The 26,875-nt window shown below is 45.4% G+C and overlaps 1 protein-coding gene across 2 annotated transcripts in view; it reads right to left on the bottom strand.

Annotated features, from left to right (window-relative positions):
- Positions 1-5,522, bottom strand: part of BIN2 (bridging integrator 2) — a 36,509-nt gene extending 30,987 nt beyond the window's left edge. The window contains exon 1 of one of the 2 annotated variants that reach the window (XM_081316603.1): positions 5,128-5,522. In XM_081316603.1, coding sequence (XP_081172729.1) covers positions 5,128-5,205 — 78 coding nt within the window. In that variant the 5' untranslated portion in view covers positions 5,206-5,522. The remainder of the gene's footprint in view (positions 1-5,127) is intronic. The other variant, XM_081316602.1, reaches the window with a different exon arrangement.
- Between the last annotated feature and the right edge of the window lie 21,353 nt (positions 5,523-26,875).

The raw sequence follows: 26,875 nt of genomic DNA, 5'->3' as shown, positions 1-26,875 counted from the left end.
GCATAATTACCATATCTGGACAAACCCAGGCAGCCAATTGTTAACAGCAGGAGACCTGCTGTTAGTAGTTATCTGAATTTTTGTAGCCCTTAAATGAAAGCTCTACAGCAGCCAAGTGCTCAAAAGCAAAGCTCAGAAAAATGTGGCTTCCTCTGTTCATTGTCCTGAGCATCTGGTTTTCAATAGTATATTGTTTCTGAACATGATGGAGGTTTCATGATGCTAGCCTGGCCAACAATGGGTGGTTAAACTGGTGACCACAGACTTCTTGGGTTTCAGTTTCTCTCCATCATCAAGGCCCATAGCAAAGGACTGTGGGAACTGTAGTTCAAAATATTTTGCAGAGCTTAGGGCTACCAGTTCCATTAAGGCAGACATGTCAAACACAAGGCCCGGGGGCCAGATCCGGCCCGCGAAGTGTTCATGCGGCCCGCGAAGCCATCCTGGAAACAGTGAGGGAACGGCCCCCACTGCCTTGGCCCTGGCCCAGAGACCCTCCTCCTGCCAGAGACCCTCAGATCTGTCCCACTCCTGCTCAGGCCCCCATAGGCACCCTTGATGCGAACGATGTAGAGCTGGCCACGCCCACCCAGTAGGCCATACGCACTCTAGCCACGCCCACCCAGTAGGCCACACCCACCCAGACCACACCCACCTGGCCCCCTGAGGGCAACCGCAATGCTGATGCGGCCCTCAATGAAATTGAGTTTGACACCCCTGCATTAAGGCAAAGCAATAAAACATGGTGTGTATAAAGAGCTGCCAGCTATAGTGTCAGAATCACCTATCATGTGTCGCTGTACTGAACTAGATCTGAACAATATTCAGTTTGCATAATGGAGTAATTCGTGATGAACTAAGCTAGCATGTCTTCCAAATCCAGTCTCAAGGGAGGGAATCTTTATTGTGCTAACGAAGCTGTCCTTCCCTGTTTGGGTGATATATAGCAATTATCCTCAGTGAGGCTCTTCTCAGCTATTCCCAACAATTGATTATGGTGTCTGGGTACATCCATTGTAGTAGAATACAGAAATGTGGCAAGCAGGCTGTTAGGAAGAGTGATGGATGAACCATCCAAACATGTTCCCTGTAACAATCCACCCCAGCGTCAGCAACAACACAAGCTCATTCCATTAACATGTTCTCATTCCAATAACAAAGCAGCTTATAAGATGAAAGGGATATTTAAAAATCAGATAAAAATACAAACTAATTCACAAGTCCTTGAGTCACTGGAAGTTAGGCAGTAGGTAAATTTAGTAAATTAAATAAAAAGTTCATCGGGTAAACTACTTGGGGATGACCCCATCTTCAGTATCAGAGTCAGGAGTGGTTTCAGTCTCCTTGAGGCATTTCTACAACTCCCCGTCTCTGGAGAGCATGGCTAAGGATTCACTTTTGCTATTCTTCTGATGCCCAAGTGAAGACTTCATTCTATAGACCAGGAATTCTGGGAATTGAAGTCCATGAGTCATAAAAGAGCCAAGGTTGCCTACCCCTGCTATAGACTTTTGCTGTGAGGATATTCTGTACCTCTTTGCTGCCATCTAGTGGGTGGATATACTATTGCAGGCTGTCAGGCCTTTAAGGTTGAATTTCTGTGAAATTTCACAACACATTCCTTTACCTTAAAGCATTGTACAAGTTAGACTGCTGACTAAATACTGCAGAAAGAAAGTGTTCTCTCCTAAAGTGTCAGCCAGTCAGTTGAAAATGTCACATCATTTCTCAGTTTTCCATTCTGCCTCGCCTCCCTATCCCCATCAACCAATATGCACTGATCCTGAGCACAATTAATTCTTTTTGGAATACTCTATTTTCTGTGAAGCTTGGCACCCACCCACCCCCCAAAAACCCCTGATGATCCATTCCATCTTGTGCATGGGTGATGCTTTTTTTGTTTTGGGTTATAGATACCTGCTGTAAATTTAGTAAAAAGCTTATTACATAAATTACATGGGGATGACCCCAACAGATATATTACCTATTAGAATCTGCCTAAAACTCATATGTGTATATGCATACATCCTCAAGAACGAAGCTGTCGAGATATTTCAAATGAAAGAAAAGATAGTATTTCAAGGCTGGATACAAACTAGTGGCAAAAAGGGAATATAGGTAAAGAATCCAAGAATAGAGAATAGGGCTATCAAACTGAATTTCAGGTTGATGACATTGATTACACAGAATGTCTGCGGAGATTCTCAGCCATCCAGTTCATGGCTGTCCCAAAGGTGATTACACAGAAGACGTACCTTCCACCCTGAGTCTTCGCCCTGAGTCTTCGGAGAAGGGCGGGATATAAATGTAATAAAAAATAATAAAAAAAGTGTGATCAAACTGCAAAGAAAGATATCCAGGCTAGAATCAGGGCACCTTCCTGACTGTACAGTACTAATTAGCAGCCAGTGGAACGGGTTGCTAGATGAAGCAGTGAGTTCATCCCTAGAGGTTTTCACCCACCATGGTTGGACGATGGGAGGTGCTTTAGTAGATCCTGAACCAAGCACGGGACTGGGCTAAATGAACTTTAGCATCCCTGCCTGCTTTAGTTCTACGAGTTTACGCTTCTAATGTTTGCGCGTGGAGAAAGCATTGTAGAAAGTGGGTTTTGAGACCCCACATAACCAGGTTCTGCCATCAGGGAATGTGAAAAGATGTAGCTTATCAGGTTTAGGAGCTTCTTCCTGATCAGCATTTGCTCATTTTTGTTCAATTATGTTTGACTGAATATAACCCCCTCCCAGTCATTGTACCATCAGATGGTTCAGCTTCTTTTTCTTTACCGTTCTGGAGGGGCAAGGCCATTCAGGGTGTGCTGTGTGATGCTGGAGGGTTTGTGGACTGTGGGCATAGTGGGAAATCAATCCCAGTGCCAATTCTCTTGCAAGTAAGAGAAACTTTAAGATGATTTAGAAGAAAGGAATAGGTTTGGAGGAAATATTAACCCTGAGAGCCAGTATAAGTGTAGAGGCTAAGGTCCTGGGCTAGAAATCAGTAAGAGTCTGTTAGCATCTTTTCCAACTAGCTAATTTTATGAAAAGGCGTAAGCTTGGTGAGCAAAATTTTGCTTCCTCAGAAGCAGGGAGTGGCAAAACCTGGGTGGGACTATGACCAGGAAGACTGACGTTTGATTTGACAGTCAGGCAATAGAAATCCCGTGAGACTGGATAGTCCCTGCTTTTCCACCCAACCTGCCTCAGCTGGACTTTATGGTAAGGATAAGGTGAAAAGAGACACAAGACCAGTGGTGGGATTCAGCCGGTTCGCACCACTTTGGCAGAACCGGTAGCTATTTTTTTGTTGCCCAGGCCCAGAATGGACTTCCGGAAGCGGCATCCACACAGAGAACTGGTTGTTCACATATTTGAATCCCACCACTGGACAGGACTCTTGCAAAATGCTATGACCTTGTAGAGGAAAAGAGCTACAAATTACAGAAGTGGTCTAGGCTTCCAATCTGGATACCATATCCTCTGTTTAACTGCCTCATTGCAAGTGATTTGGATAATAACGCCATTCGTATGCTGCTCCTAAAAGGCATCCAGTCAGGATAGCACAGACATGCTACCCATGTCATAGAAATATATGCATGATATTTCTAAACATTTCAGACAAAAATCTCTTCAACAACGTAACACCTCTTCTTTCTTACAAGATGCAATTATTTTCAAAATGCACCTGCCACGTTGAACTGTGGGCAAACTGACTTTATTGTGGGGATATGTGTGAATCCCCAGCTGTTGCCTGCAAAATAGCAGGTGCTTATGTTAGCTGTCTTTCTTTTCTTCTTTCAAGATTCTCACCTTCACCCTAGAATGACTGCCAGGGGAGGGCCTGTTCATGTGAACGTTTAGCCTGCTTTGGACGAAGAGTTTCCAAGAAAAGATCACTATTCTGCTTGACAGAATGACATTTGCTGAATCCCTGGAATGGGGAATACAGGTAGAGCTTGATTTATAACCAGTGACCATTCCAGGTTACAACAGCACTGAAAAAAAGTGATTATGACTATTTTTCACACCTACAACCACTGCACCATCCCCACGGTCATATGATCAAATGCGGATGCTTGCCAACTGGCATCTGTTTACTACAAGTTGCAGTGTGATCACCTTTTGTGACCTTCTGACAAGCAAAGTCAATGGGGGAAACCAAATTCATTTAACAACCGTGTTATTAACATAACAACTGCAATGATTCACTTAGCAACTGTGGCAAGAAAGCTTGGGAAATGGGGCAAAACTCACTTAACAACTGTCTCGCTTAGCAATGTAAATGTTGGGCTCAGTCAAGGTCGTAGTGATTTGTCTAGTTTAACTCTGTAGTATAACTGTGCTAATCCTTCTTTGGATTAATTAGTATATTAACATTATCCTCCCTCCCCTGGCCAGGCATTGTACCGTCATAACTACAGAGGTGGTTTAGACCAGGGGTTCCCCAACCCCCAATCCGTGGACCGGTACCAGGCCACGGCAGGCCAGCAACCAGGCCGCACAAACAAGCAAAGCCCCATCCATGGAATGTAGGGAACACACAAAACCACGCCCTCTCCGGTCCACGGAAAAATCTTTCTCCACAGAACCGGTTCCTGGTGCCCAAAAGGTTGGGGACCTCTGGTTTAGATTGTCTGTTTCAGATATATAGGAGAAAAATCCATTCTTTAACTGGGATGTTCTCAAAAGAAAGAGAGCAACTGCTTTGGGGTGGCTCAGGGATAGCTGATAAGTTGTGACGATGAGGCTCTTGTATTAGGATGAGGTGGGTGGACAAAATCCATTTTCCTCAATTTCTCATTCAACCCTGGACTTTTATTGAATGGTTTTGACCCAGTCATTGCGTCTCATCCCAGCCTATAAGATTTACAAAGTTATTGCTGGGGTAAAATTGGAGTATACTACAGTATGTATACCAGCTTGATCCAGGATATGAAAAAAATATTCAGAACAATATGAAAAATGTCCAGAAAGCAGAAACGAACAACAGCCCAACTTCCTTTTCAACTTTATCTATCCTCTCATTTTGGTGGGACAGTTTAGGAGAACTAAAAAAGACAAGGGCTGTACCCATATCATTTTCAGATCATAATAAAACTATAAAAGTGAAAGAACGTTTCAAGATAAATACCTTTTCTTGGGCTCGACTGAACTGCTTTTGAACCCGCTTAGCAAACAGGCCGGCCCCTCCTGTCTTGCCTTCTGCCATGGCTGTGACTTGCTGTGTGCAACTTCTGTTTTCAGCATCAGCTTTATTTGTGGTTTTTTTTTTCTTTAAGGAAGGAAGTTAAGACGTGTTAGTGATCACTAGGCTGGGCTCTGCCTCTCCATTGGTTTGAGACCTATTTGCTTCCTCTGCTGGGTTCTGGGTAAGCGAAGTTTCCCTCACATATAATGTAAGTTGGAAAGTTGTTCTTGTAATGTATTGGGATTTTTACTTGTACTGATTCACGTGTCTGTTTGAATGCTGCTTAAAGGTTGCTCAATGGTGTGTCTGTGTAACGGTCACTGACTAAGCCATACTTGTTGTCTCCAAGAAGATCACTGGTTGATTTGGGGCGGGAATGGGTTCCTTTAAAGCAGGGGTCTTCAAACTTGGTCCTTTTATGACTTGTGGACTTCAACTTCCAGAATTCTTCAGCCAGCGTGCTTGGTTGAGGAATTCTGGGAGTTGAAGTCCACAAGTCATAAAATGGCCAAGTTTGAAGACCCCTGCTTTAAAGTAAACCTATTGGCTGCTGCCTAGTGGCCAACCACATAAGTAGCTGCGCAGCAGCCACTGTTTCAGTTTTGTTCTGCTTGACTTCAATAAAGCATGTTTCTGTTTGGAACCTTCCATCTTGCTTATTACCTGCAAAGATCCATCTACACAACAGTTCTTGTACGTGTCAGGCCAGAAAAATCCTAATTAAGATCAATACCCAACACTAGGTAAATAGAAAACAAAAGGTGCAATTAGGTATATTGAAGCCACGTGCAAACAAATTCATGGATTTCATAACATCATTATAAAAAACTAAATGATGACTGTTGTGTGGTGAGTTCATTGCACAGGAATGAAGACGAGGCGAGTGAGTTCAGCAATGAACATGTTTATTTGCTTGCAGGATCTGAACTGAGGAACTGAACTGCAGCCTGCAGCAATTTATAGCCTGGCCCTTAGGCGGCAACCAGTAGGGTTAAAGCAAACCATTGCCACCTAGGGGCAGCCAATAGCAGCACTGGAGATGGGGTGTCTGAGTTGCTGGGAGCTGTTAGCTAGCTCCAGCTTACCACATGGTGTTACAATTAAGCCCAATACATAACAATGACTGTTGTCTCATCTTGGGCCTTATCCAGTGGTGGGATTCAAATACTGCATGTGAGCAACTGGTTCTCTGTGTCGATGCCACTTCTGGAAGTCCATTCTGGGCCTGGGCAACAAAAAATTGGCTACCAGTTCTGCCGAAGGAGTGTGAACTGGCTGAATCCCACCACTGGCCTTATCTGTTGTTGTATGTTGTGCTGCCTGGCTATTTAAATAGCACATATCCTCATCTTCTAGAATGGCCTAGAATTTTTTATTTTTATGATAATCCTCGGATGTGAAGCCATCGACTCCATGGATATAATCAACTGTAGTCACAGTTGGCTACAAGACAGGCAAGGGTTAATGCTCTCTGGCAACTGATCTCTTCTTCAGTAATTACAGCTAAACTCATGCTAGGTTTTGATTTCTTATTTAATGTATTTTATTCCTTCTAAGAATGGACTTAAATCAAAGTCAGTTCGTCCCCATTTGTTTGTGTAAGAGCGATCACAGATCTTACAAATCTTCCTGAACAGATTTTTGTAATTTCCCATCTTTTGTTTAGATATCTCGTTGCTTGCCACTCTTACTTGTGCAGCATGAAAATTAATCGTGATGTCTTTCTTTAAAAAATAGTGCCATTATTTGTTGATTTAAAAAAAAAGTATTTCCATCTTGCTAATCCTATAGAGTCCTACAGTTTTGGTCGTTAGTGGGCTACTTTCTTCAATATTTTGACTCACAATAGGACTCTGTATGTCTTGAAAATAATTGGAAAGAAAGCTTTAGATCTTTTGCAAGCACAGCTTCTCTCTACTATTCATTCAAGCAAATTTGCACAGGACGGAGGGGAAAGCTTTGGTCAAAGCCAGATTTAAAGTGTGTGTGTGGGGAGGATTTGATTATAGAGTTGAATTAACTTTGGCGAATGGAATTCTTAAAACCACAGCACCATTTGTTTTTCCCACCTCACTTGGAAGCCTGCAAAAGTGTGGCTGTCTGAATGAATTGCATAGAAATGGTGCACTTGCAAAAAGCCCTAAACACTTCTCTTAAAATTATTTTTGAAGCATGCACAATTCTTACTGTGTGATCTATAGAGGGAAGTGTATAAATGGAAAATGTCAGAGGTGAGATTCATTTTCTAGCCTATTCTAAAGATGACGGAGTTTCAATATTGTTTTAGATTGTTCTGCAAATGATGGGGTTTTATATTTTACACAGGACTTCCTCTTTGGGGAACAATCAATTAATATAGAGAGCTACTGTCCCAGCTCACCTTACCACACGAGGTCACTGCTTTCCATCTCTAAATCATCCTTATTGCAAACACTAACATTAAGTGATGATTGGCTTTTGGGTGTTTTTTTTGGATATCTAGTAGCCTTAGAATATCAATGCTAGATAAATCTTAAAATATCTAGTAATTATTCTGTTCTAACAGAACCTCTTCAGCTGCTATACTTACAGAAGCAAAAGATATAACATGCTTTGCTTTGTCATTACAACAGGTAGCAACATATCAGCTATCAGATTGTGCAGGAAAAATTCAGATAAGTAAGAGTTTTCTGTATCACTTTGTTGCCCTCCAGATGTTTACAGCACAGACCTGGGAGCCTAGAGGTTGTGTGTGTGTGTATATATATGTGTGTATATGTGTATTCTGACAAAACGTGATCCACTGGAGAAGGAAATGGCAACCCACTCCAGTATCTTTGCCATGAAAACCCCATGGACAGTACCAAAAGGCAAAACGATATGACGCTGGAAGATGAGCCCCTCAGGTCGGAAGGCGTCCAATATGCTACTGGGGAAGAGCAGAGGGCTAGTACTAGTAGCGCCAGAAAGAATGAAGCGACTGGGCCAAAGTCGAAAGGACGCTCAGCTGTGGATATGTCTGGTGGTGAAAGGAAAGTCCGATGCTGTAAAGATTTTTTCTCCATAGGAACCTGGAATGTAAGATCCATGAATCAAGGAAAGCTAGATGTGGTCAAATAAGAGATGACAAGAATTCCAATGTTTGTTACAAATTTTTTTTGATGTGGTTGGAAAGAGGCTGTTTGGCGCCGGAGACCACTGCCACGAGGAACACAGCTCTGGGTCGGGGTTCGGAGCAGCTCCGGGTGGGGGCTCAGAACAGGCCGCGGCGTGGCAACTGTGGGGAGGGGAATCCCCACGGTGGCTGTGGGGAGGGGAATCCCTGCGGCATGTGGCTCCAAGCCGCAGGGGCGGCGGTGCAAAGGACGGGCGGCGACGCCGTAGCAAGACACCAGCATCGCTCCCAGTGACAGCACCTCTGAGTTCCGGCACCTTTTTTGTGTGAAAAAAAGCACTGCTTATAACTGAGACTGGAATTACAGTTGTAAGTTGTTGCAGTTGTAAGTGGAGGCATCACATGACCAGACCTGACTTTTTAAATATTATTTGTAGTGGTTGTTAAGTGAATGCTGTGGTCAGGGTTGGCGGTGGAGTTCCCCAGGCTCGTAGTCCTGGGTGACTTCAACCTGCCATCACTGGGAGGGTCATCGGAGTTAGCTCGGGAGTTCATGGCTTCCATGACAGCCATGGGCCTGACCCAGGTTATTGAGGGCCCGACTCATGAGGGGGGTCACACTCTTGACCTGGTGTTTCTGTCTGGACAGTGGCTGGATGATCTGGGAGGGGGTTCTCCGTCCATCACCCCTCTGTCATGGTCAGACCATTACCTCCTGAGGCTAGTTTTCCGTCATGCCATCCCCCGCCGCTGGGCGGCGGAGCCGACCAGGTGGTTCCGCCCCAGGCGCCTAATGGACCCAGATCGGTTCCAGAGGGCGCTTGGGGCTATACCTATCACCCTTACCCACAGCCCAGTCGATGCCCTGGTGGAGGCCTGGGAAACGACAGCCACCAGGCCACTCGACTGCGTTGTACCCATGCGACCTCTGACCCGACGCAGATCCCGTTGGGCCCCATGGTTCTCTGTGGAGCTCCGGGAGATGAAGCGGCGGAGACGAGGTCTAGAGAGCGGTTGGAGATCCAGCCGATCCGAATCCGACCGATTGCAGTTAAGAACCTTTATAAGGTCTTATCTTGCGGCGATAAGGACGGCGAAGTCTAACTACTTTGCCGCCCTTATCGCGTCCGCAGATAATCGCCCGGCCGCCCTGTTTAGGGTGACTCGCTCCCTCCTTAATCAGGAGGTGAGAGAGGATCCCTTGCAGGGACGAGCCGAGGAGTTTAGTCATCATCTGGCGGACAAAATCGCTCGGATCCGGACCGGCTTGGACTCTGACTGGGCAGAGTCTAATGTGGAGGAATCAGGCGGTCTTGAGCACGTTATCTGGAATGAGTTTGACCCTGTTTCCCCTGATGATGTGGACAGGATCATGGGGAGACTGAGCACCACCACCTGTTTGTTGGATCCGTGCCCCTCCTGGCTAGCTTATGCGGCTCGGGAAGGAACACGAGGCTGGTTCCATGCAGTAATAACTGCTTCCTTGAAGGAGGGTGTCTTTCCTGCCGCCTTGAAGGAGGCGGTGGTGAGACCCCTTCTCAAGAAGCCTGCTTTGGACCCGGCTGTTTTAAACAACTACCGTCCAGTCTCCAACCTTCGCTTTCTGGCGAAGGTTGTTGAGAGTGTGGTGGCGCATCAGCTCCCTCTGTTCCTGGAGGAAACTGATTATCTGGACCCGTACCAATCGGGCTTCAGGCCCGGACACAGCACGGAGACGGCATTGGTCGCACTGGTGAATGATCTCTGGAGGGCTAGGGACAGGGGTTGCTCCTCTGTCCTGGTCCTATTAGATCTCTCAGCGGCGTTCGATACCATCGACCATGGTATCTTACTGCGGCGTCTCAGGGGGCTGGGAGTGGGAGGCACCGTTTTACGGTGGTTCTCCTCCTACCTCCAGGGCCGCTCGCAGTCGGTGTTGACAGGAGGGCAGAGATCCGCCCCGAGGTCTCTCATTTGTGGAGTCCCTCAGGGGTCGGTTCTCTCGCCTCTCCTGTTCAACATCTATATGAAGCCGCTGGGCGAGATCATTCGTGGTTTTGGGGTGGGGTATCATCAGTACGCTGATGATACCCAACTTTTTCTTTCCACCCCGAACCAACCCAGTGATGCCCTCTCCGTGATGTCCCGGTGCCTGGAGGCGGTGCAGGTCTGGATGGGGAGAAACAGGCTTCGTCTCAATCCCGCCAAGACTGAGTGGCTGTGCATATCGGCATCTCAGGTTAACCAAGTTATTCCATCCTTAATGATGGGGGGTGAGGTGTTACCCCCCGTCGATAGGGCTCGCAACTTGGGCGTCCTCCTGGATTCACGGCTCAATTTCGAAGACCATATAGGAGCCGTGACCAGGGGGGCTTTTGCCCAGGTTCGCCTGGTGCGCCAGTTGCGTCCCTATCTGGACCGAGACGCCCTACGCACAGTTACTCATGCGCTTGTGACCTCCCGTTTGGACTACTGTAACGCTCTCTACATGGGGCTGCCCTTGAAGACCACTCGGAGGCTTCAACTGGTGCAGAATGCGGCCGCGCGAGTTGTAATGGGGGTTTCCCGATACTCCCATGTAACACCTCTACTCCGCGAGCTGCATTGGCTTCCGGTTGCCCTCCGGGTGAAATTCAAGGTGCTGGTTATCACCTATAAAGCCCTACATGGCCTGGGTCCGGGATATCTGAGGGAACACCTGCTGCCGGCATCAAATACCCTTCGCCCAGTGCGCTCCCACAGGGAGGGTCTGCTCAGGGTCCCGCCGGTAAGAGACTGCCGGCGGGTGACACCCAGGGATAGGGCCTTCTCGGTGGGAGCGCCTGCCCTCGGGAACCAGCTGCCGGTGGAGCTGAGAACTGCCCCCGACCTTCGATCATTCCACCGGGGCCTGAAGACCTGGCTCTTCGAGCTCTCGGGCCCAGACTGAGGAGGAATTTTTAATTTGGGGTTCTTTTTAACTGACTACAGGGTTAATTTAATATTTTTTAATTTGGTTCTTAATTTTTGTATTTTGGATTTTTAATTCCCTGTAAACCGCCCTGAGTCCTCAGGGAATAGGGCGGTATATAAATATAACTAAATAAATAAATAAAATAAATTAAGCAAATCCATTTTCTCGAATTTTTTTTTCTGGAAACTAGAAGTAAAGGCTAGAAGCCAACAAAAAAAGCCACAAATTGTGATCATAAAGTCTTAGGATACCGAAAATGGCTGTAGAAGTGAGCTGGTTGCCAAACATCAAAAATGCAATCATGTGACTGTAGGGGATGTGTATATCTGTTGTAACTTTGAAAATAGGTCATAAGTAGCTCTGGGAGGTTTGTTGTAACTTCAAATGGTCATTAAACAATGGTCGTAAAACAAGGACTACCTGTAAGGAAACTAAAGACTTACAAACAACAACAAAAACATTTTTAAATAAAATCAGCAACAATAAAAGCAACCATCCAAAAATACATACAATAAAATAATTTTTTAAAACAATTAGAAAACAACAAATGAGACCTGCTTTTGGAACAGTTGTTGCAAACGTAGAAGCATGTTTTCAGCAGCAAGACATCATTCCGCCAGGGTGGAAGGGACTATCATGAAGAAGGCCTTTCTCTTAATCTCTACAACTAACTTATGGGACCTCCCCCTACTGATCATATTGCTTGAATTGTTCTGTACAGTCAGCCTCTTAAATCCTGGTGCTAAACCAGATTATAGCTTGATTTACGATAGCAAGAGTTTGAAATACACCTGGTAGATACCCTCAGGGGGGTTTCTCCCTCCTGGGTTCGACCCGCTGCCCTTTTCTACAGTACACTCCCCTTAATGACGGGCCCAATTGTTGGGACCCCGAGTGGTGGCTGGGCTTGGATAGGGGCCTCAAGCGGAGATGTATTAAGAGGCCTCTGATTCACTTTTTAGCCGGTTATTTTAATAGGTTACGGAGGGTGAGGGAGGGGAGGGAATTATTAACCGGCACTCAGTCCAGGCCGGTTTGGGGTCCCGGCAGGACGAGGTTTGGGTCAGAGGCGGCTGGTTCTGGATGTGTTGGGGGTGGGGCCTCAAATCCCTACGATGATAGGGAATGGCAGCAGGTGTGTGCACGGAGGGCCGTATCGACATCCGGGATCGCGCCCCCGCTGCTTGCGAGCGGTGACGCGCTCCGACCCTCCGGTTAGCACCCTTTTGCCCGGGGGTGAGGGTGATCAGGCCCCTGAGCTTAGGCTGGTGTATTTTAATGCCAGATCCGTTGTTAATACGGCTCCCCTCGTTTGTGACTTGATCGAGGAGGAACGCGCGGATCTGGCATGTATTACGGAAACCTGGTTGGGCTCGGAGGGAGGGGTCCCTCTGACCGAGTTATGCCCCCCAGGTTTCCGTGTGCTACACCAGCCACGGGCTCTGGGTAGGGGCGGTGGGGTGGCAGTGGTTATCAGGGAGACTTTATGTCCGCGGGAGACCACCATTGTCCAGATTGGCGGGAGTGAGTCCCTCCTCCTGAGATGTGGTTCTCGGGTTCAGATGAGCTTGTTGCTTACATACCTGGCACCCAGCTGTGTGGCAACACCTCTGCCCGAGCTGCTCGACACCCTCTCAGGGTTGGCGGTGGAGTTCCCCAGGCTTATAGTGCTGGGTGACTTCAACCTGCCTTCCCTGGGAGGGTCATCGGAGTTAGCCTGGGAGTTCATGGCTTCCATGATGGCCATGGACCTGACCCAGGTAATTCAAGGCCCGACTCATGTGGGGGGGGTCACACTCTCGACTTGGTGTTCCTATCTGGACAGTGGTTGGATGATTTAGGAGGGGGTTTACCTTACGTTATTCCCCTGTCATGGTCCGACCATCATCTCCTGCAGCTGGTCTTCCATTATGCCACCCCCCGCTGCTGGGCGGTGGAACCAACTAAATGGTTCCGCCCCAGGCACCTAATGGACCCTGAACGGTTCCAGATGGCGCTTGGGTCTATACCTATCGCCCTCACTCACAGCCCAGTTGATGCCCTGGTGGATGCCTGGGAAAAGGTGACCACTGAGGCACTCAACTGTGTCGTACCCTTGCGACCTCTGACCCGGCGCAGATCCCGTTGGGCTCCATGGTTTTCTGCAGAGCTCCAGGAAATGAAGCGTCGGAGACGGGGTCTAGAGAGCGGTTGGAGGACCAGCCGTTCCGAATCTGACCGATTGCAGCTAAGAACCTTTATAAGGTCTTATCTTGCTGCGATGAGGACGGCGAGGGCTAATTACTTCGCTGCCCTCATCGCGTCCGCAGATAATCACCCGGCCGCCCTGTTTAGGGTGACTCGCTCCCTTCTTAACCAGGAGGTGAGGAAGGATCCCTTACAGGGACTGGCCAAGTTTAGTCATCATCTGACGGACAAAATCGCTCAGATCCGGGCCGGCTTGGACTCTGACTGGGCGGAGTCTGACGTGGAGGAATCGGACGGTCTTGAGCATGTTATCTGGACTGAGTTCGATCCTGTTTCCCCTGATGATGTGGACAGGGTCATGGGAAGGCTGAGCTCCACCACCTGTTTGTTGGATCCGTGCCCCTCCTGGCTGGTTTATGCGGCTCGAGAGGGGACACGAGGCTGGTTCCAGGCAGTAATAACTGCTTCTTTGAAGGAGGGTGTCTTTCCCACCACCTTGAAGGAGGCGGTGGTGAGACCCTTCCTCAAAAAGCCTGTCCTGGACCCAGCTGTTTTAAATAATTATCGTCCAGTCTCCAACCTTCACTTTCTAGCAAAGGTTGTTGAGAGTGTGGTGGCGCATCAGCTTACTCTGTTCCTGGAGGAAACTGATTATCTCGACCCGTACCAATCGGGTTTCAGGCCCGGGCACAGCACGGAGACGGCATTGGTCACGCTGGTGAATGATCTCTGGCGGGCTTGGGACAGGGGTTGCTCCTCTGTCCTAGTCCTATTAGATCTCTTAGCGGCTTTCGATACCATCGACCATGGTATCCTTTTGCGGCGTCTCAGGGGGTTGGGAGTGGGCGGCACCGTTTTATGGTGGTTCTCCTATCTCCTGGGCTGCTCGCAGTCGGTGTTGACTGGAGGGCAGAGATCCACCCCGAGGCCTCTCGTTTGTGGAGTTCCTCAGGGGTCGGTTCTCTCTCCCCTCCTGTTCAACATCTACATGAGCTGCTGGGTGAGATCATTTGTGGTTTCGGGGTGGGGTATCATCAGTACGCTGATGATACCCAACTGTTTTTCTCCACCCTGAACCAACCCAGCGATGCCCTCGCCGTGATGTCCCATTGCCTGGAGGCGGTCCAGGTCTGGATGGGGAGAAACAGGCTTTGTCTCAATCCTGCCAAGACTGAGTGGCTGTGCATATCGGCATCTTGGGTTAACCAGACTATTCCACCTTTAACGATGGGGGGTGAGGTGTTACCCTCCGTTGATAGGGCTCACAACTTGGGCGTCCTCCTGGATTCACGACTCAATTTTGAAGACCATATAGGAGCCGTGACCAGGGGGGCTTTTGCCCAGGTTCGCCTGGTGCGCCAGTTGCGACCCTATCTGGACCGAGATGCCCTACGCACAGTCACTCATGTGCTCGTGACCTCCCGTCTAGACTACTGCAACGCTCTCTACATGGGGCTGCCCTTGAGGACCATTCGGAGGCTTCAGCTGGTGCAGAATGCGGCCATGCGAGTTGTGATGGGGGTTTCCCGATACTCCCATGCAACACCTCTACTCCGCGAGCTGCATTGGCTTCTGGTTGCCCTCCGGGTGAGATTCAAGGTGCTGGTGATGATCTATAAAGCCCTGAATGGCTTGGGTCCAGGATATCTGAGGGAACACCTGCTGCCAGCATCAAGTTCCCTTCGTCCAGTGCGCTCCCACAGGGAGGGTCTTCTCAGGGTGCCGCCGATAAAAGACTGTCGGCAGATAACACCCAGGGGAAGGGCGTTCTCTGTGGGCGCGCGGGCCCTTTGGAACCAACTTCCCACGGAGCTTAGGACTGCCCCCGACCTTCGCACATTTCGCCGGGACCTGAAGACCTGGCTTTTTGAGCTCTCCGGCCCAGGCTGAGAATTTTTAACTGGGGTTTTTTAATTTTAGGGATAATTTAATCTTTTTTAATTTGTTTTTAACTTTTGTACTGGTTGTTTTAAATACCCTGTAAACCGCCCTGAGTCCTTCGGGAAAGGGCGGTATATAAATCTAATAAAATAAATAAATAGATCACAGGCAAGAAAGGCAATTTTTTTCAGAACCAGTGTCGTGCAGCATAATTTAACAATTGGACAACTGTATTCTTCAGCAGCATGAGCTTCCGTGATCTTTTCAAGGATACACAGAGAAAGTTTATTAATGCAGCTCACACAGACCTTGAACAGCAGGAGAGAAAGAAGAGTATCCTTTAGGATTCCACAGCGCAGACGCCACAGGGCTGAGCATACATTTCCCGCTGCAAGTTTGTCACAGAAGGCTTCCAGTTCCCAAGCCATTCCAATAATGTCCTATGATCACCAGTGGAAAAGGCCAATGAAATAGATACCCAAGAGAATCTTCATGGTAGTATTTCTTTTGCCTCCTTCTTGTTAAAGGTCATCAGTCAGGCCTGAAGCAAGCCTGAACTAAGTTTAGAGAATTAGCTTCTTCCAAGCATGCTTCTTGTATGATGGCTACCCTCACCACTCACCCGATCATCTACAGTTGTCTAAAATCTTAGGATCAGTTCAGAAGATACTCGCCATTGCTCCTGTCAACCAATGGACATAATTTTCTCACCTACAGAAGTACTGTCTACTCCAGTGAGAACATTCTTGCTAGAATTTAAACTAAGAAAAAAACAACTGACAGTTTTACAATGAGCACATACACTAACACAAACCAATAAAAAATAAAGGCAGAAAAGAGAGAAAAGGGAAAAAAAGAGAAAAAAGTCAAAAGTTCAGAAAGAAAGAATAAAAAGTAGAAAGAACAAGTTTCTGGTTTTCTTTGCCTTAAACGTAAGTACAATTACAAATTTATCTCTTATATGATGATTACAAAAGAAAACTCACTATTTTCTATTATACAGTTTTTTCTGCTTATTAAAATCACAAATCATAAGTGCATTATTTTCCATTTTATGCAAAAGTGTGTAAGGGATTTCAAGTCAACCATAGCTGTAGATATTTTTTTATCTAATAAAAAATGTTAATTTAGCTCTTTCTGCAAGTTCCATCGTTTTCACCAACCATTCCTCTATTGTGGGGTTTGTGCTAAAATATAACATTGCTAATGGACAAAAGTGTAGAGAACTGGTAGCTGGTTTAATTCCCCAAGTGACTTATCTACTTCTTTAGGTTGCAGTTAGATAGCTTATCCTTCAAACTTGAAAAAGAACCACCTTTTGCAAATTCATTTCCAAGAACTATCAAAAACGGCACCTTTTGGATAACATTTTGATAGTTCTTTTTTCCCCAGCATGTAATTATCTCACATCCAGGGGGCTTTATCAGTGCTTCTCCAATTCACAGTGTTTCTCCTTGAGAAATTTGATAAAATGAATAAGTTCTGTAATCCACGACAATGAGAGAAGTTACTTGCAGAACTGCTGATTCTAAATCAACTGTTCAACATATATATATATATAAACCATGATTCAGTTTCTCCAAAGAATAATGCCTTTCCATGTTCCCTTCCTTCTTTGTGAAATGGAATAAGGGGTGCAAAATGATATAACAGTCCTAGATTCATCATAAGGAACGCAAAATATAAGATAAAGACTGCTTGCATTGTGCTCAAAGATTTGCAGATACCTGTTTATTGTTATTAATATTAATTGCAATTCTTTTTTAAAACAAGTGTATTCACTGCTTAGCCCTCAAAGGCCCCTCCAGGACTATTCAAACAATTTATTTATTTGTTCATATCCCACCTTTAATATTTTTACAAATAACTCAAGGGAGTGAGCATATCCAACACATCGTCTTCCTCCTATTTTTCCCAGAACAACAACCCTGTGACTGACAGGGTTGGACTGACAGAATGTGACTGGCCCCAAGTCACGCAGGAATTTGAGTTATCAAAGCAAGGATGAACAAAACAGTTTTTCTAATGTGACTTTGGATGCATTTCAGAATAGAGAAAGAAGAATTATATTTAGTCTTAAGAAATACTGTAAACATGGAATGAAGAATCATTATATATTATATACAAGCACTAATATTGCCAGATTGAAATTTTGCAAAATGTTGAAAATCAAATGCATATTGGGTATCTTAATAACAGATTTTAAAAACACCTTGTGCTTTCTTTATATATGTTTATAATCCCAAACCAGCATGGATAAAATGAGAATTGCAATTCAAAGCAACATCATCTTCAAGAGCACTGGGTTGGGGAAGCGATACAGAATATAGCCTGAATAAATTCAGCCCCCCAACAGAAACTATACCTGTAAACAGAAAATATGCTGGGAAGTGTTTTCAATGGATGCCATCTAATCGTTACATTATACTGAATAGGATGAAAATTTTAATTGGGCCTCCTCTCTTTATGATAGGCACAACCAGTCACACGTAAACATCTGTCTTGTGCATGACCGGACCTTATTACTTCCACACTGATTTAATTAATAAAATTTATCTCCTGCCAAATTAAAGCAAAAGGTCAAAGAAGGCATCAGGGGAAGGCACAGCAGAACGAAGTAGCTTATCAGTGGCCCACAGATACAGCTTTCCCACCACCAGGCTTCTTTTTCCACCTGATTTTGCCATTTTTACATATATTTTCCATTATTTCAATTTAAAAATGTGCCCTCTGCCCTATCTTCATTTCCAAGCATGCGTTTGAACCACACATGAGCCCTGACGGCTTTTTGCAAAAAAGTGAAAATGGGAACAATTGCAGTCCAGTGCTTTCTTTAGAAAGGGCGCCATTTTCTCAGAAGACAGAAAACCAATAGGAAACCAGGGTGATAAAGTGACTTTTGGGGTTCAGGGAGTAAGGTCGCCAATTTGCCTTTCACCAAAGAATGGTTTGTGACTTGTTAAGTTACCAGAAAACCTACATAAAAAGCATGAGCAAACCTCACTTTTGAATCATTGGAAATGGATATTAACCATCTTAAAGCTCTTGGATAACTTCAGAACAACAAGTCTGAAAAGTCTTTATCGGATACTTTTATCAACTCTGAACAAAAGAAAATAAATATTTTTAAGGATTTGCAATAAATAGCAAAAAACCTGTTGTGTAGCCAGTTCTTTGCAGGCATTGAGTGAGACAGAAGGTTCAAAACAGCAACATGCTTTATGGAAGGTCAGTACAGAACAGAAGCAACAAGGGAGCTGCTGTGCAGTTATTTATATGGTTGGCCGATAGGCGCCGACCAATAAGTTTGAAGCATAGGTTTCCCGCCCAAAGACCTACTTAGCCGGCTGGAGACAACCAGTCTGGGCCGGCTAGCAACCCTTACAACATATGTGAACTAGCACTTAGCAATTGAATGCAACCAATTAGCAAGCAGTGCAACAAGAGCAAACACTTACAACATATGCAAAAGGCCAATACATTAGAAAAACTAAATAAGATTTTGATCTAAGAAGATTATAAATGTATTAATCAAATGCCCTCACAAAAATTCCTTCCTTCCTTCCTTCCTTCCTTCCTTCCTTCCTTCCTTCCTTCCTTCCTTCCTTCCTTCCTTCCTTCCTTCCTTCCTTTTTCTTCAAATGCACTAAAAACTCTACATTTAATGCATTTCTTCAAATGTACTAAAAACCCTAGAATTGATTGGAAAAAAAAGGTGACTACAAACAACATTTACATACACAATAAACATTTATGATCTTTAGGTGACATACAGACTAAAGATCATAAATGTATATTGTGAATGTACTGTAAATGTTATTTGTTTTAAATATCCATAGTCAGTATTTCAGGCCAAAATGACATCTGTAGGGATAAAAAAATAACATTTTACCAACAAAATTAATCTAATATAGTTAAAAAGGATAGTGACTAGATTTATTCCCCTGAACCCCACCCAGTGAAGGCACTCAGCCTACGAGAGTGACCTAGCTCTAGAACAAGTTTCCTTGTTCTTATTTTGTAGATCATCTCTTGTTTTAGAAATGGGTGGACATGCCCTAAATTATACAGGGGCTATGAGAGGAGATGGCAACTTGCAATTCTTGCTGTACTAACATGACTTAATGTACAGAATATAGTCTTATTTTCTTCCAACCCTCAATTTATGGTTGATATCCATGAATCAAACTTTTATTTATGGGCCTAAAATCATTACTGATCTGTTGTGACTTTTTGGTACAATGATTTATGTTATTTATTTATTTTATCATGGATGTTTTATTTGTCTGTAATGAGGTAAACACCAGGTTTGGGCATATGCAATTAAATGAATGAATAAGGAAATAAATCATTATAATTGTTTTCCCACCCACATTAATTGCTGCTTCTTTTTGCTGGTACTCCAAATCATTTAAGGAAAAGACTTGGTGGAAATAAATAATTGTGTCAAACTTTCACTAAAACACACACACACACACACACACACACACACACACACACACACACACAGAGACCAGTATGTGAAACTGGATCTCCTTTACCAATCTATGGCATAATAATAATAATAATAATAATAATAATAATAATAATAATAATAATAATAATAATAATAATAATAATAATAATAAACCTTTATTGTCAAAGTACAACATGTGTACATTGAGATTAGCTGAGCCTCCCCCCGTGCTCTCTCCCCCCAACACACAGTGACAACAAACCCTCCATCCCACCACACTATGTTAACCAACTACACCACACACCGGCCTCCCAAGTCAATTCTGCATAAGATTATGTCCCATTTAAAAGCCTAACAGCCCAAGGATAAAAGCTATTTTTCAGCCTGTTGGTACGGCTGGCTATATTCCTATATCTCCTACCGGATGGTAGGAGAGTAAAGAGATACCGTCCAGGGTGTGAGTCATCCCTGAGAATCTTCCTCACTCTTCCAAGGCAACGAGCCCTGGCGATGTCATCCAGTGGTGTCAGGGAACAGCCCACAATGTCTTGTGCTGTGCTCACTACCCTCTGTAATACTTTCCTATCCGCGGCTATCAGACCAGCATACCAAACCACAATACCATACGAGAGGACGCTCTCTATAGTAGACCGGTAAAAGAGGGTCATTAGCTGTTGTTCTACCCTGTTCTTCCACAAGACCCTAAGAAAGCGAAGCCTCTGTTGGGCCTTTCTAGCCACCTGAGTTGTGTTAACTTTCCAGGTCAGATCTTCACAGAGGTAGACTCCCAGAAATTTAAAGGAGGAAACTCTCTCTACACAGTTCTCTCCGATGTGAAGTGGGGCAGGTTCCTCTTTTTTTCTCCGGAAGTCTAACACCATCTCTTTCGTCTTGCTGATGTTTAGGTGCAAGTTGTTGTTACTACACCATATGGATAGTTTTTGTACCTCCGCCCTAAATGCTGTCTCATCCCCACCTGTAATAAGACCCACCACAGTTGTATCATCTGCGAACTTGATTATCGCAGTGGATGGGTCAGATGATACACAATCATAAGTGTATAAAGAGTACAGGTAGCACACAGCCCTAGTGTTGTGATTCAGGGCCAGCCTGTGGGTCCGGCAGCCGGCTCGGATGTCTCGGATGACTCAGACGAGGGGGAGGAGGAGGGTGTTGAAGACGAACTTGCTGATGATGGCTTGGAGGCTTTGCAGAGCCCCCAGCCAGGGCCCTCTTCTCAGCTGCGCGAGCCCGACAGTGCGGATGATGATGACCCACAGCTGGCCCTGTTCAAGGACACCCGACGCAGGAGGCAGTCAAGCAGGAACAAGCAGAGAAAGGCTGTGGGACTCCTCGGAAGGAGGCACAGGGAGGCCACGCCCTGAACTCTAATAAAGGGAGTGTTTGGGGAAGGGCTGGTTGCTGAAAGCAACCGCTCCGTTTGAGGATCACAGTTCCAGTGTTTTGTTTCTTGTTCTGTTGTTTGTGTAATAAATCTTGGCAGACGCCTTCCAGCTTCAGATGCTCTCCAGCCTCTGCCGTTTGTACAGGGGTTGCCTTTCTGCAAGGCCGGTAGCAGGCTGGTTCAGAACACCTAAGCACACAGCCCTGTGGCGTGCCGGTGCAAAGCTTCAGGGGGGTGGACAAAGCAGACCCGACCCTCACTGTTTGTAACCGATCCCTAAGAAAGTCTTGAATCCAATCGCAGATGGCGGGGGAGAATTTCAAGTCAGTCAGCTTCTCGATGAGAATGCTCGGCAAAATGGTGTTGAAAGCCGAGCTGTAGTCAACAAAAAGCATCCTGACGTAACTTCCAGGCTTCTTGAGATGACTTGCTACAGAGTGTAAAGCAGTAGCTATGGCATCGTCTGTCGACCTATTTCCCCTGTAGGCAAATTGATGTTTATCAAAGTCCAGTGGGAGGCATGTCCTAAGATGTTGGAGAACCAATCTTTTGAAGCATTTCATGACTACAGACGTTAATGCAATAGGTCTGTAGTCATTCAGGCACTCAACTGCAGTTTTCTTGGGGACTGGGACAATGGTAGCTGCTTTCAAGCATGATGGTACACATGCCGTTTGCAAGGAGATGTTAAAAATCCTTGTCAGGACCCCTGCTAATTGATCGGCACAATTCCTGACCACTATCCCCAGCACCCCATCTGGGCCTGCGGCTTTGCTGGGATTCACAGCCTTCAATACAGCTCTCACTTGGTGTTCACACAGGGTGAGTGGCTGAGAGTCAGAAGGCCGGCCAGCAAAGGCTACGGGGTCTGGTCTTTTAACCTTGTAGCGGGCGAAGAAGATATTCAGCTCCTCAGCCAACGAGGCATCGGTGTTTGCCATGCTCCTCGTGCTGCCCTTATAGTTGGTTAAGTGCTGCAGTCCCTGCCATACTTGCCTCGGATCGTTGTTCGCTAAATGGTTCTCCACCTTTTGTTTGTACTGTTGTTTTGCCATCCTAATGCCTCTTCTGAGATTTGCCCTGGCCTCTCTGTATCTGTCCCTGTCCCCCGCCTTAAAGGCAGAATCCCGGGCTCTCAGGAGTGTTCGTATGTCTGCAGTCATCCAGGGTTTACAGTTCCCGTAAACTCTAATGCACTTATCCGTTGTTACACTATCTGTGCATGTTCTAATATAAGAGAGTACGGCATCTGTATATGAATTTAGATCTTGTTCTTCAAATACACTCCAGTCACTGGTTTCAAAGCAGTCCTGCAACTGACTGAGAGCACCCACTGGCCAGGTTCTGACCCTTTTTGTGACTGCCTGAGTCCTTTTCCTGAGAGGAACATACTTTGGGCACAACAGGAGTGAAAGATGGTCAGATGTACCCAGGTGGGGAAGAGGGAAAGCTCTGTATGCCTGTTTTAGATTGGAATACACATGGTCCAAAGTGTTCTTCCCTCTGGTGGAAACTTGCACATACTGTACAAACTTAGGGAGAACTGTCTTCAGACAAGCTTGATTGAAGTCCCCAGCCACGACAAGAGCGCCCTCTGGGTGAGTTTGCTGCTGCCTGGTGATGACGTCATACAGCTTAGAAAGTGCCATGTTGACATTGGCACCAGGTGGAACATAAACAGCTAGAATAATTACCACAGTAATTTCTCTAGGCAGATAGAAAGGCCTACATATAACAGTCATCAGTTCCACATCTGGGGAGCAATACGTGTATACCAATCTGCTGTTAACACACCATTCACAGTGTATGTACACACACAGTCCTCCTCCTTTACCCTTCCCGGAGCGTTTATCTCTGTCAGAGCGGTGAAAAACTCGGCCTATCAACTCCACAGCTTCATTCGGTATCTCTGAATGTAGCCAGGTCTCCGTGACAATGATCACACAGCATTCCTGGAGAGGCCTGCTTTCTGCTAACTGCAGCTGTAATTCGTCAATTTTATGGACGAGGGATCTGGCATTGCTCAGAAAAAGGCTCGGCAATGTTGGTCTAAAAGGCTGCCTTTGAAGTCGAGTCAGAATCCCAGCCCTGCAGCCACGTTTTTGCTTTCGCTCCTTTCTCTTTCGCTTACGTCGTCTCCTCCCCAGCCCGAAGACAATCCATGGAGATCCTGGAGGCCTCGCTATGCAGTTCAGTATGTTTTGTGACTGCTGAAAATCACTAGTAATTTCAGATTGCCTTGCAAGCCTGATGTTTAACAGCTCTATACGTGAGTAGGCTATTTTAGCGCCTTGCACTACACTGTGCACATTCATCCATACGCATATTAATCCAATCACCACACACCAGTAACGGGAGCTCAGAGCCGCTGCGTGTGAACGCGCCGCCATCTTGGACTTACTACTACTACTACTAATAATAATAATAAAGTTGGAAGGGACCTTGGAGGTCATCTAGTCCAACCCCCTGCTCAGGCAGGAAACCCTATACCATTTCAGGCAAATGGCTGTCCAGTCTCTTCTTAAAAACCTCCAGTGTTGGAGTATTCACCACCTCTGGAGGCAGGTTGTTCCACTGGTTAATTGTTCTAACTGTCAGGAAGTTTCTCCTTAGTTCTAGGTTGCTTCTCTCCTTGACTAGTTTCCATCCGTTGCTTCTTGTCCTGCTTTCAGGAGCTTTGGAGAATAGCTTGACTCCCTCTTCTTTGTGGCAGCCCCTGAGATATTGGAACACTGCTATCATGTCACCCCTCACCCTTCTCTTCATTAAACTACACATACCCAATTCCAGCAACCATTCCCTATATGTTTTAGTCTCCAGCCCCCTAATCATCTTTGTTGCTCTTCTCTGTACCCTTTCTAGAGTCTTGACATCTTTTTTACATCGTGGTGACCAAAACTGGATGCAGTATTCCAGGTGTGGCCTTACCAAGGCATTGTAAAGTGGTATTAGTACTTCACTTGATCTTGATTCTATCCCTCTGTTAATGCAGCCTAGCACTGTGTTGGCTTTTTTGGCAGCTGCAGCACACTGCTGGCTCATATTGAAGTGAATGGATATTGCAAAGTTGGTCTAAAGTCAATCCATCTGCATCATTCTACAATTCTTCAGTTATGAACACCTGCCTTCTGGAATGATCCCCTACCATGACACCATTAATCACAACTCTTTTGCCTCAACCCCCCCCCCGAGGTTTTCCTTGGGTGTTAAGCCAAGATTATTGGAACTCCAAATTAGAGAGGATGTAAATGTGATATTCTGGTTGCCTATTTACATCTGTTTGGATTTGAAATGAATATCTTTATCCTGTTTTGATTCATTTCCTGTCATCTAATCTTGTATGTAGTGTTTGCGTTGGATGGACATATCATTAAAGAAACAAACCAAACCAATGAAGCTGAACAGAATCAGCTGTGAAAACTCTCAGTGTTTGTCTGACATTTTCCCTGATCTAGTTCCCATAAAAGCATTTCTAGGCCAGGGGATGAATAAAATGACCAATAGAGATATGCCCATCACTTATATGTGATGATTCTTTGATTGTATGACAAACTTATATTATTCATCCAGGAAATATAAGCTGAGACAAGAGTAAACACAGTAAGCTTTGGGTAAATGTTGCGTCCACTGCTGGAAACAAAGCTAGTGATTTCATGGACAACATCTCTGCCATTCATCAAGCTGTTTAAAGGCCTTCCTGGACCCCATTAGAGTGAAAAGCAAAGGCGAGAAAGCTACATTATCAAATCTATTGTGCTCTCTGGTTTTTCCACAAAGCATGAAAGAGATGCTGAAATAAACCAAGGTGGGGCAAATGATCCACAAAGTCAGGCACGTCAAGCTGCCGGCCTGCAGGCCGGATGCATCACACTGAAACCGCGCCCACCCCATTGCCGGCAACGGGGGAAAAGTCGCAAGATGTCACGCGACGTCAAGTGACGTCACGGGTTTGACATGCCTGCACTAAGCAGACATTGTATAAAGCTTTCTAAGCCATTGATGCTTAGCTTTTGCACTATGATTGTTCTAGAGATATTGCAAGTAAGAAGTGAATAAATAACCAAATCCTCAGACTGGATCCTATCACCAAAGTTTGATCCTCAAGGTAAATTTGCCAGAGGTTTCTCAGATAAGGAAGAGTTCATCATTTAGGAAACAGATTTTGGATGGTGGATTTTTGACTTTGGAATTACACCTATGAAAAGAATCTTGGACCTGAAGTGCAGTTTCCCAGCCTTGACAACTTTAAAGACATATGGATTTCAACTCTCTTAATACCCCAGCCACCATTCTTTCTCTTTGCTCTGCACAGGGCAGACCCCACTGCAGGTTTTGCATCCAATATTGGATGCTCCATCTCAAGAAGATTCATAGAACCTGGAATGGGTGAAAAGCAATGGGAATGTAGAATAACAGAGGTGGAAGGAACCTTGGAGGTCTTCTAGTTCAATGCCATGCTCAAGTAGGAGACCCTAAAATAACAATTCTAGACAAATGCCTATCCAACCCCTTCTTTCAAACCTCTGGTGTTGGAGCACCCACAGCTTCTGGAGGCAAACCGTTCCACTCATCGCTCTTACTGACAGGAAATTTCTCCTGTCATGTAGTTTAGAGAAGTGCAGCTTAGCATTGCTGAATTTGCACACTTGCTGACAAATTGAAGTGGTCCAAGGCAGAGCAGAAGGCTGACCTAGATAAAAAAACTCAGGCAATCGCGGCAGGCAATGACCTTCCTGAAACTCCCTTCTGTCGTTACCATGTACATGCTTTTTACACCATGTATCAGCAGCATGAGATTACCAGGCATCCAGCACATGTGCCATCACCTCCAAGCACACACCATGGTATCCTTTAACTGCTGAGCCCCAATAGGGTGGATTGCAGCAGATAGCATGATCCACGAGGTGGGAGATAGACTTGCAGCAGAGTTGCCATTTGCTGATGGTGTCAGTATGGTCAAGAGCAGGGGTCTTCAAACTTGGCCCTTTTATGACTTGTGGACTTCAACTCCCAGAATTCCTCAGCCAGGCACGCTATGCCATTTATTCACAATTTGTTCATTTCAATATTAATGATCTTATTTGATTGGTTGATTGGGATCAACAAGACTAACAAGTTAAGCACTTATGTTTCTGGATCATCTAAGAATACTACTCTTATTACTCCTTTGTATATTGCATGAATTCTAATAATATTTGCTTCTGGTGGTACATTTTTGGGCAGGATCTGGCTGGAGGGGCATAAAGCACTAGGCTGCATGTATGTGTTCAGAGCTGCACTTTTTGAAGGGTAGAGTAATGCAGTGTCAAAGCTGCCAAGGAGCAGAGAAACCAGAATTGGAAGAGAAAAAGAGCAAAGATTTGTCAGAAACAAGAATATAGGCCTGTTTTGTATTAAATAGTAGTGTGACAAATATACCACACTCGTTCTCTCGTTGCCCACTGTCTTCAGCAATCAGATGGAGTTTCCAAAACCAACATTCATGATCTGGCAATTTAGTTCTTTTTTGTGCCTTCAAGTCAGTCTTGACTCCTAGTGACAATATTGGCAGATTCGTGCAATTTTCATGGCAAAATATTGGAAGTGGTTTGCCCTTGCCTGCTTGCTAGAGCTGAGAAAATATGACTGATCCAAGGTCACACAGCTGGCTACAACTCACAAGTCTCCTTGGTTCTATCCTGGTCCTTTAATTACTACATCAGACTGACACCCCCCCCCCGGCAATAATTAGATATT

This window comes from Vipera berus (assembly GCF_964194415.1).
Source record: "Vipera berus genome assembly, chromosome: 2".
Classification (NCBI taxonomy): Eukaryota; Metazoa; Chordata; class Lepidosauria; order Squamata; family Viperidae; genus Vipera; species Vipera berus.
The sequence above is the reverse complement of the archived record's forward strand: the minus strand, read 5'-3'. Positions and strand labels throughout refer to the sequence as shown.